The 11,140-nt window shown below is 35.0% G+C and overlaps 1 protein-coding gene across 1 annotated transcript in view; it reads left to right on the top strand.

Moving 5' to 3' along the window:
* Positions 1–11,140, top strand: part of POT1 (protection of telomeres 1) — a 124,422-nt gene that overhangs the window by 95,919 nt on the left and 17,363 nt on the right. Inside the window, exons 11-13 of the mRNA XM_043969290.1 lie at positions 1,774–1,943; positions 3,931–4,016; positions 10,034–10,090. Of these exons, the coding sequence (XP_043825225.1) occupies positions 1,774–1,943; positions 3,931–4,016; positions 10,034–10,090 (313 nt within the window). The remainder of the gene's footprint in view (positions 1–1,773; positions 1,944–3,930; positions 4,017–10,033; positions 10,091–11,140) is intronic.

Below are 11,140 nucleotides of genomic sequence, written 5' to 3' on the forward strand. Positions count from 1 at the left end.
CTTGAAATGGGAGCTCTGTGATTTTGACTGTTTCCTGGAACTCTTTCTTTTGAATTCTCAGAAATTGATCAGCAAATTCTTTTATTCTCACTTTGCTCTTTCATTTTAATAGAGCGCAATTTTCCTTTATAATTTACTGAAATGTAGTGTCTTGACTTTTTTTTTTTAATCATGTTTTTCAAGAAGCTCAGTGATTCTTTAGTTATCTTTCCTTGACCCTTTTTTCTAGGTAATTTTTTATATCACATACCTTATATTTTCAGTCTTTTGATTTTATTCTAATAATTCTTATTGTCTTTTAAAGGCATTAATTTCTGGTCTTTTCTAGTTTCAGAGAGCATATTCCTTGGATAATGTTTGCCACTTTTTCTTCTAAGCTATTTATTATTCCTTTTTTTTTCCTCCAGAGGTATTATGTCATTTTTTACCTCTTATTTCTAGATATTTATGTGATCCTATGGAAAATCTATTTTTAAAATTTCTTCTTGAAATTGTTATTGAGTTACTCTCTTTTTTTGTAGCATCTCTAGAACCACATTGATTTTTGATACTTGTCTGTGTTTTTGATTAATTCCTATCTCTAGCTTCAGCACCTGAATCTAGGGTTTGTTCTAAGCCCAAGCTGTGTCTTTTTGGGTGGAGTGACTGGCTATGCTTGGTCTTGATCTGGTTCCTCAGGATTCCTGTCCTGACTTGCACTTCCCAAGTTAGGCTTCCCTTGATCATTGAGGCTTAGAGTACTAGATCTTCAGGGCTCTCTATGGCATATCAGGACATTGTGCTAGGTAGGGATCTCAGACCACTTGGACACTTGTGCTAGCTTAGAATTAGTGCCGGCATGCCTGCATTGGTCCCTGCAGGTTCCCTGGGGCTTTCTGAACTCCCATGGGCATTCAGGAGGAGAGAGGGAGAGGGAGAAGAGGAAAGAGACAGACAGACAGACAGACAGACAGTAATTGAGCGTGTGTGTGTATGTGTGTTAGGGAGGTGTGGGGAGGCAGGAATCTTGCTGCTTTTAGACAACCCTAAAGGCTTTTTTTTTTATTGCCTGTGGCCTTCTGGTTGACTTCTCATGAAGTTCTGGGATGAAAGAAGTCACTTACTGTGATTTCTCATTGGACTGCTTCATCATTATTCAGTGTGGTGCACAACTCATTGTGTTGCTGCAATAAATAGATGGAAGCTAGATTCAGGCAGCAATTGTCTAAAATTCTGATCATGCAAAAACGATAACTCTACAGTTACAGTGAGCTGAATAGTCAGATCAGTTACATAAATGTCAACTAATATATATGTAACATTAGTTTCATCTATGACCCTTCAAGATCCTTAAATATCCAATGTTTGGAGATAAACCAGATTACCAACTTGTTGTGGACCCTATTCTTTGACTAGGGAGATGCAGGCCTAGGACATTCAGTTTTGAGAATGAGTTGTATTCTAAATGCAGTTTGTGAATAGTCAGACTCCTCCTACCTCACCCAGTACTAATTTGGGGAAGATTTATTATGCCTAGAAAGTACTGCATCCTGAATTATATTCTTTGCTTTTTGTTTTTCCTGCTAAGCTTGTACTGGCACATGAACATGCTTTCAAAGGCATAGTTTGAAGTTAGCTTCAAACTTTGCAAGGTTTCTTAATGACAGGGCCAAATAAGATGATAATCAAAAAAGACAAAATGCCTCAATTTGGGAAATACAAAGTAAAAGGAAAATTATATGATTGAACATGTTTAAAAGAATGCAGTCGTTTAAAATATAACTTTAATTTTAGGTTGGAACCTTTATCAGGATTTATAGTTTACACACAAAAATTCAGCCAGTAACTTCTAAGCAGCAGTCAAATATTCCACATCTAGAATTTCATCTTCATGGAGGCACCTGCTATGGTCGAGGAATCAAGGTCTTGCCAGAAAATAACTGTGATGTAGAAGAACTGAAAAGGTAAGAGTACTAAATATATACTCAGACGCATAGAACTATAGAAAAAATAGTCATGTTATGGCTATCCGTCCATTTTATCTGGGCTGGGGTATCAGCCCAGATGAGAGTAGAGCCTGTAGTTTTCAGGATAACTATACTTTTCCATTTGGCATAATTCTTTTCTCTAGTAGGAGATTGTGTGGTGTAGTAGTTGACTATGTACAGGGAAGTGCTCATTTTAGTTCATGTTACAGAATAAATAGTAAATGGAAAAAATAAAGACCATTGTTTTTATTTTATTTTTTTAGCGAGGCAATTGGGGTTAATTGACTTGCTCAGGGTCACAAAGCTAGTAAGTGTTAAGTGTCTGAGGCCGTACTTGAACTCAGGTCCTCCTGACTCCAGGGCCAGTGCTCTATCCACTGCACCACCTAGCTGCCCAAGACCATTATTTTTAAAAAATAAATTACTAATACCATTCTTTTTGATGGTTTTAAGATGTCAACACCACCATTTTATGTCTTCAGTAATTAATATGAATGAATGAATATAAAAATGTATTTAACTTAAAGGACTTTTGCTCAGTGCCAGGCATACAAATACAGATGTGAAATGGTCCCTGGTCTCATAGAGCTTACCTTCTGATAGGGGAAAACAGCAACAGCAATAATGAGTAGAACAATATGACAGTCAATTGAAACAATCTTTTCAGAAACAGTGGTAGTATTGATTATAGTAACTCTCAGGGCAAGAAGTTGGAAATCAGATACCTGGTTGCCAACAGAGCAGTAGATAGAAGTTGTGAAGAAGCCTCATTGCAGAGACTGTAGGCAGTTGAGACCTGATAAACAGCAGCATGTTTTTTTGCTTTTTTGGATTAAAATGGAACCATAGATCTAGAGCTGAAAGGCACCTGAGAGGATATATAATCTAAATTCTTCATTTTACAGAAGACTTTCCAAATAAGGAAAATGAGACTGAGAGAGGTGAAGTGACTTGCTCTTGACAATAATACCAGACTGCAGTCATCTGAACCTAGCATCCCTCTCTACAGTCCCAGTGTTCTTTCTGTTACACCATGAAGATTTGTTTTATACTTTTTCCTCAGAGTACCATCTACAGTACAGGGCAGCTATAGGTGGCATAGTGGATAGAGTGCTGGACCTAGAGTCAGGAAGACTCATCTCCCTGAGTTACAGTCTGGCCTCAGACACTTAATAGCTGTGTTACTATGGGCAAGTTACTTAACCATGTTTGCCTCGGTTTCCTCACCTGTAAAATGAGCTGGAGAAGGAAAAGGAAAACCACTCCAGGATCTCTGCTAAGAAAATCTCAAAAGGGCTGACAGAGTTGGACATGACTGAAATGACTGAACAACTACTTACTACTAGACTATCAGATCATCATTTGGCTTACCATTATTCCAGCAGATATCTGTTGATCGTATTGTAATGATTGGAATGATGCCACCTACTGGAGACTTGCTGTGGGAAAGCTCCACCATGAGGAAAATACCTCAGAGGCATTGTGGCTTTTCCTTAGTGTCAGGAAATGACGTTTGCTCATGGGGGCTGTCTATCAAGGCTACCAGCCAATCAACTTGAGGAGCCTCCTATTTTCTGGGAGGAGACAGGAAGGAGGAAAGGGAGCCTGCGCAGGGCAGGGGGGGGGGGGGCTTTTTGGGTTCCTGACTTGTGGTGGTGGCAGCAGAGGACTTCACAGGAAATTTGAGGAAAGATAAGAATGCCAGGCTGTTGGAATTCTGTTCTCAATCTTTTTCTTTCTATTTTCCAATAAACCCTTAAAAACCTAAACTCGTTTTATCAGTGATTTTAGTCAGTTTCCCCCAAAACTGGGGGAACAGATTAGAATCCACATTTAGAATGTTAAATTACACAGTATCCTTATGAACTACCTGGGAAAATCACAATTAGACATGGTAATTTTGTTTTATAATATATAATATAGTAGCATGAATTTTGAAAATACTGTATTCTTTGTATTATAGGTTTTTAGATTCTGTGGATCTAACTGAGCATCAGCAGTTGGAGAAAATCTGTGATTTGGAAGTTGACGTCTCAAACAATTTTTCCTGTAAGAAGTCTTAAAAAGGATACTTATTTGTAACATCAATGTTCCAGAAGCATATTGCATATTTTTTGGCTCACATAAATATCTTTCATAGTACTAAGATGAATAATTTTTGTGAAAAGTTTGAATTCATTACATTTTAGCTTTTAATTTCTTCAAAGTGTTCAAATACCTAATTAGTTTAGGTAACCTTGTCAAAGGAAAAAGGAATACAATCTAAGTGATTTAAATCAGAGTAATGGGATGTGAGGAAAAACTCTTGTCTTGAGCTTCATTTTTTTGGTCTCTATCTTTCAATATTCCTAACTATCTGGTTGCTTAAGTGAGCCTGGCTGCTTCAATAAACACCAAACATATAAGATCACCATCCAGTGGTGAAACAAGCACACTGCAGGTACAATACAGTATAAATAGTGAATTGCTAGTGTACAGTACAGTACAGAGTATACTTTGGCTATACCACAGAAAGTACATTAAAAATACAAATACTTTATCTTCTTGGCATAATGTAGGAAGCCCTCCCCACCGTTTGAATATAGTCTCAAATATAAAAATCTAATGGAGAACAGTTCTCAAGCTCCTGATTATAAGATGTTATATAAAAAAGAGATCAATAAACTATAAAATTCAAAATAAATATTTGAATTTGAATTTAAAAACAGTGAAACTCAATGGTTTTCTATGTATCACTTTAATAATAATATTAATAATAATAATAGCATTTTATAGCATCTATTGTGTGCCGGGCATTGTGCTAAATGTTTTATAAATATTTTCTCAGTTGATCCTCACAACACCCCTGGAAAGTAAATATTTTTATTATTCCCATTTTACAAATGAGGAAATTGAGGTAAAATGGCTTCCTCAAGGTCACATAGCTAGTGAGTGTCTGAGGCTTAATTTGAACTTGCGACTTCTTGCCCTCAGACTGAGCACTCTTTCCACTTCACTATTCCTAGTTTGTAGGCCACTCTTCTGCCTGCACTTTTTTGGTGAAATTTATCTCCACCTATATTTTATACTTTAGTGAAGATCCAGAAGCCATTTATAACAGACTTTTTTTTTTTGATGAACATTTTTATTTAAAGTTTTGAGTTCCAAATGATATCCCTAGCTCCCTTCTCCCCTCCCCGAGGTGCTAAGCAATCAGATATAGATTACACATGTGCAGTTATGTAAAACATTACCATATTAGTCATTTTGTATAAGACTCAAATTTTTTTTAAAAAAGTGAAAAATGGCATACTGAAGTTTGTGTTCAGTCAATATCATTTCTTTCTTTGGAAGCAGATCGTATGCTTCATCATCAGTCCTTTAGGATTGTTTTGGATCATTATATTGCTGAGAATAGTTGTCATTCACATTTCTTCATCAAACAATAATGTCGTCACTGCACAATGTTCTCCTGGTTCTGCTCACTTCACTATATATCAGTTCATATACGTCTTTCCAGGCCTTTCTGAAATCTACTTAGTTTTTATTTCTTATAGCACAATAATATTCCATTACAACTATATACCACAGCTTGTTTAGCCATTCCCCAATTGATGGGCATCCCTTTGATTTCCAATACTTAGCCACCAGAAAAAGAGCTGCTATAAATATTTTTGGACAAATGGTCTTTTTCTTCTTTTTTGGATGCCTTTGGGATATTAACCTAGCAGTGGTATTGCTGGATCAAAGGTTATGCACAGGTTTTTTTGTTTGTTTTCATTACTTTTAAAAAAATTATAAAAGTATTTTATTATTTTCCAGTTACATGTAGAGATAGTTTTCAGCATTTGTTTTTATAAGATTTCTAGTTCCAAATTTTTCTCTCCCTCCCCTTTCTTTCACCTCCCCAAGACAGCAAGCAATCTGATATAGGTTATATATGTACAATCACATTTAACATATTTCTGTATTAGTCTTGCTGTGAAAGAAGAATCAGAACAAAAAAGGAAAAACCTCAAAAAAGAAAAACAGCACCAAAAACAAAAGATATAGTATGATCAAATCTGCATCCATATTCCACAGTTCTTTTTTTTCTGGATTTGGATAGTATTTTTCATCTTGAGTCCTTCGGAACTATCTTGTACCGTTGTATTGCTGAGAAGAATCAAGTCTATCACAGTTGATCAAAACATAATGTTTATGATCCTGTGTACAGTGTTCTCCTGGTTCTACTCATCTCACTCATCATTAGTCCATGCAAGTCCTTCTGGGTTTCTTACAGCATAATAGTATTCCATTACATTCATATAACACAACTTGTTCAGCCAATCCCCAGTTGATGGGCAACCCCTCAATTTGCAATTCCTTGTCACCACAAAAAGATCAGCTATAAATATTTTTGTGCATGTGGGTACTTTTCTCTCTTTTATGATCTCTTTGGGGAAAAGACCTAATAGTGGTATTTCTGGGTCAAAGGATATGCGGTTTTATAGCCCTTTGGACATAGTTCCAAATTGCTCTCCAGAATGGTTGGATCAGTTCATAGATCCACCAGCTGTTCCAATTTTTCCACAGCTCCAACATTTATTATTTTCCTTTTTTGTCATATTAGCCAATCTGATAGGTGTCAGGTGGTACCTCAGAGTTGTTTTAATTTGCATTTCTCTAATCAATAGTGATTTAGATCATTTTTTCATATGGGAATAGATAGCTTTGATTTCTTCATCAGAAAACTGCCTATTCATATGCTTTGACATTTCTCAATTGGGGAATGACTTGGAATTTTATAAATTTGATTTAGTTCCTGATATATTTTAGAAATGAGACCTTTATCAGAAGTACTAGCTATAAAAATTGTTTCCCAGCTTTCTGCCTCCCTTCTAATTTTGGATGCATTGCTTCTGTTTGTGCAAAAACTTTTTAATTTAATGTAATCAAAATCATCCATTTTGCATTTCATAATATTCTCTATCTCTTGTTTGGTCATAAACTGTTCTCCTTTCCAAAGATCTAAGAGATAAACTATTCCTTCTTCTCCTAATTTACCTATGGTATCCCCTTTTATGTCTAAATCATGTACCTATTTTGACCTTATTTTAGTATAAGGTGTAAGATGTTGGTCTATGCCTAATTTCTGCCATACTATCTTCCAGTTTTCCCAGCAGTTTTTGTCAAATATTGAGTTCCTATCCCAGAAGCTGGAGTTTTTTGTTTTACCAAACAGTACATAACTAAAGTCATTTACTACTGTGTCTAACCTATTCCATTGATCCTCCACTCTATTTCTTAGCCAGTATCAAATAGTTTTGATGACTGCTGGTTTATAGTAAAGCTTCAGATTTGGTACAGCTAGCCCACCTTCCTGTGCATTCTTTTTCATTAGTTCCCTTGATATTCTTGACCTTTTGTTTTTCCAGATGAGTTTTGTTATTATTTTTTCTAGCTCTATAAAATAATTTTTAGGTAGTTTAATTGTTATGGCACTGAATAAGTAAATTAATTTAGGTGGAAATGTCATTTTTATTATATTAGCTCAGCCTATCCATGAGCAATTGATGTTTTTCCAATTATTTAGATCTGATTTTATTTCTGTGAAAAGTGTTTGGTAATTGTGTTCATAGAGTTCCTGGGTTTGTCTTGGTAGATAGACTCCCAAGTATTTTATATAGTCAACCGTTACTTTAAATGGAATTTCTCTTTCTATTTCTTGCTGCTGGACTTTGTTGGTCATGTATAGAAATGCTGATGACTTATGTGGATTTATTTATTTTATATCCTACAACTTTGCTAAAGTTGTTAATTGTTTCAAGTAATTTTTTAGTTGGTTCTCTAGGATTTCTGAGTATACCATCATATCATCTGCAAAGAGTGATAGTTTTGTTTCCTCCTTGCCTATTCTAATTCCTTTAATTCCTTTAATTCCTTTTTCTTCTCTGACTGCTAAAGCCAACATTTCTAGTATTAGATAATTAATTAGATAATATTAAACAATAGAGGTGATAATGGACATCCCTGTTTCACCCTTGCTCTTATTGGGAAGGCCTCTAACTTATCTCCATTACTTGCTGATGGTTTTAGGTAGATACTGCTTAATATTTTAAGGAAAGTTCCACCTATTCCTAAGCTTTCTAGTGTTTTTATTAGGAATGGGTGCTGTATTTTGTCAAAAGCTTTCTCTTCATTTATTGAGATAATCATATAATTTTGGTTAGTTTTCTTATTGATGTGGTTGATTATGTTGATAAGTATGCACAGTTTTATAGCCAGTGTTCCAAATTGCTCTCCAGAATGGTTGAATCAGTTCACAACTCCACCAGCCCTGGATTAGCATCCCAGTTTTCCCACATCCCCTCCAACAGCCAACATTTCCCTTTTTTTGTAACAGACCTTTTTTAATTAATGCACACTTTTTCCTGACTTCCAGCTCTTTAGATTTGCCGTGACCAGGCTTTTATAGTCTTTTACCCTTCTCTCCCTTTTCATTGACTCACAGTTAAGTTGGCATCCATATATGAATAAAAAAGGTTAGTTTACAAGTATTTTTGAGAATAGTAATGCCTTTTTGCCTTTTTTCTTATCTACTTTCTTCTATAATACTAAAATAAACCTAGAAAAAAATTTAAAATTCATCTAGTTCAACCCTGTCACTTTATATTGGGGATAAGTAAAACGTAGCCCAGAGAAATTAGAACCAGGAACAAAACTTAATAAATTCAGAATGAGAATTTTCTGAACTAAAATTTTACCTTTCCTAAACTGAATTCCCTAATGGAATTATAGAAAGCATAATCAATCAAAAACTTTTTTTTTTTTTAGTGTTCTTCCTATGTGTTAGGCTCTGTAGTAGGTGTTGGGAATACAAATAAAAATGAAATAGATCTTGCCCTCAAGAAGCTTATAGTCAATCATAAAATAGCATTTTGCTTAAATAAACCAGTGGAAAAATTATACAAATATTCACACAAAATGAAAATTGGTATTGTGAAATAAGAGGGGGAAGAATGTTAATAATCTAGCTAAGATTGTCTCTAGGAGTATGCTGGTAAATATCTAACCAATCAGCTCTCTGGGAAAAAATGTACACACAACAAACTTTTAAGTTTAATCTGTATTTACATTTTCTCCATCATTTTCTTAAGCTAGACAGTTAATAATACAATAAATCCAGCCCTGATTTTTAGCATTTGCTGATTTCAAAACATAAATGCTCATACTGAATATATAATAATCAGTTCTCAGAGCCAGTATGATATTGCTCCAGTATACTCCTGAGTATCTCCCGACATTTGCCAGAGATGTTACAGTAGGAGGATTTTACAAAATCAATATAAATGCCTATAAAGAAGACTCTTTATAAATTCACTGTTTTAGAATATATGACTAGACATGGGCTAGGCATGGTGATACACACCTGTAATCCCAGCTACATGGAAGACTAAGCTGCAGTGTAGGTTAAGTGTCTAGTGTCTACTCTAAGTTTAACATTAGTAAGGTAAGCGCCAGGGAGCAGGGAACTAACAAATTATCTAAGGAGGGATGAAACAGCCCAATCCAGAACCAAAGTAATTCAAAGATTTTGTACAGATCAGTAGTGGAATCTGGCCCTGGAATAGTCCCTGTTCTTCCGGCATAGGCCACATTGGAAGAGTCAGTCTTTAATTTAAAAAAAAAAAAGTGTCCTGGCTATAGTGATGATTTATTTTGCTTGATTGTACTTTTTGTTTTCTTCCAAAGACGAGAGATAGTTCTTTTGGGGACAGGAAGGAGGATTTATTGGAAAGTAACAGTTATATAAGAAAAGAACATTAATAAAACGTTTTTAAAGGTACAGCAACACTTTATAAGCTGAAATACTAGGTTTTTTTTTTTTCTTCTCAAAAATGAAGATTTCCTTTTAGGAATAATTTTGAAATTCACAATTTCTTTTATTGTATTTATTACCTTGATAAAAAGCAAACACTACTTTATAATATTTTTTAAATCATCCCATTAAAATCAAAAAAGATTTTTACTTTACCTACACTTGCCTTTCTTTCCTTCAAAAATGTCTTTTTAGGTAAAGTGGTTTTTCTTTTTCTTTCATGTAGCCCAAGGCTTTGTGTCACCATGTGATCTAGAAAGATGTCAACAGCTATCTGCCACAGGTATGACAACACAGCCACCCCCAATATTGTTTTTGTAATAACGGAAATACCTAAATGTTTTCTGAAAGAGTTTACTTTTCAGCTTAAAGCGTTGTGCTAGATTCCTATGAGGGTAGCACATGGTCATCTTTAATTCCTTTCTCTTTACCTTGTTACTTTATTCCATTTTGTTATCAGGTAAATTGAACTTCTAAAAATATTTACTTTGATATTTAACCCAGTTTTTAATACTGTACTGAGGGGGCAGCTAGGTGGCACAGTGGATAAAGCACTGGCCCTAGATTCAGGAGGACCTGAGTTCCGGTCTCAGACACTTGACACTTACTAGCTGTGTGACTCTGGGCAAGTCACTTAACCCTTATTGCCCTGCAAAAAAAAAAAAAAAGTAATAGTGTACTGGAAAGGTGCTATTGTGCCATTAGTACTGAGAATTAAAGGATATCATAATTCAGAATTTAATAAATTTATACATGCTGTATATTCACCTTAATAAAAAAGTGGCCATCTAATTATATAACTTGAATAACTTTAAAAATGATCATGATTTATGTTTTGGTTCTCTATTCATTTATAGTGATTTAAGAGGGAACATTCTTAAAATGTTTAAAGATCTCTGCTGCTGATCTGTCTGGTGTAAAACTACAGTATGGCAATTCCCCAAAGCCATAATAAGCTCTTGCAATTCATTAAGTTGGTCATCTTTACTAATGGTTGTTCAAAAAAATCATTTTTAAAATAACCTTCCCTTAAACTATTAGCTTTTGAATCTTGCTAGTTAATGGCAACTTTCTAGAGATTAAAATAAATTTGAGTGCTAAGGAGAACAACCCTGTAGAGAGAAAGAGGAAGGAAAGAGAAAGGAACTGAGAAGCCCATAGAATGTTGTGCCAGAAACATTGTTGGAGAAGCAACTAGGTAGTGCAGTGGATAAAACACCGACCCTGGATTCAGGAGGACCTGAGTTCAAATCCCTCCTCAGACACTTGACACTTACTAGCTGTGTGATCCTGGGCAAGTCACTTAACCCTCATTGCCCCACAAAAAAAAAAG

The sequence above is a fragment of the Dromiciops gliroides genome, chromosome 5 (genome assembly GCF_019393635.1).
Source record: "Dromiciops gliroides isolate mDroGli1 chromosome 5, mDroGli1.pri, whole genome shotgun sequence".
Classification (NCBI taxonomy): Eukaryota; Metazoa; Chordata; class Mammalia; order Microbiotheria; family Microbiotheriidae; genus Dromiciops; species Dromiciops gliroides.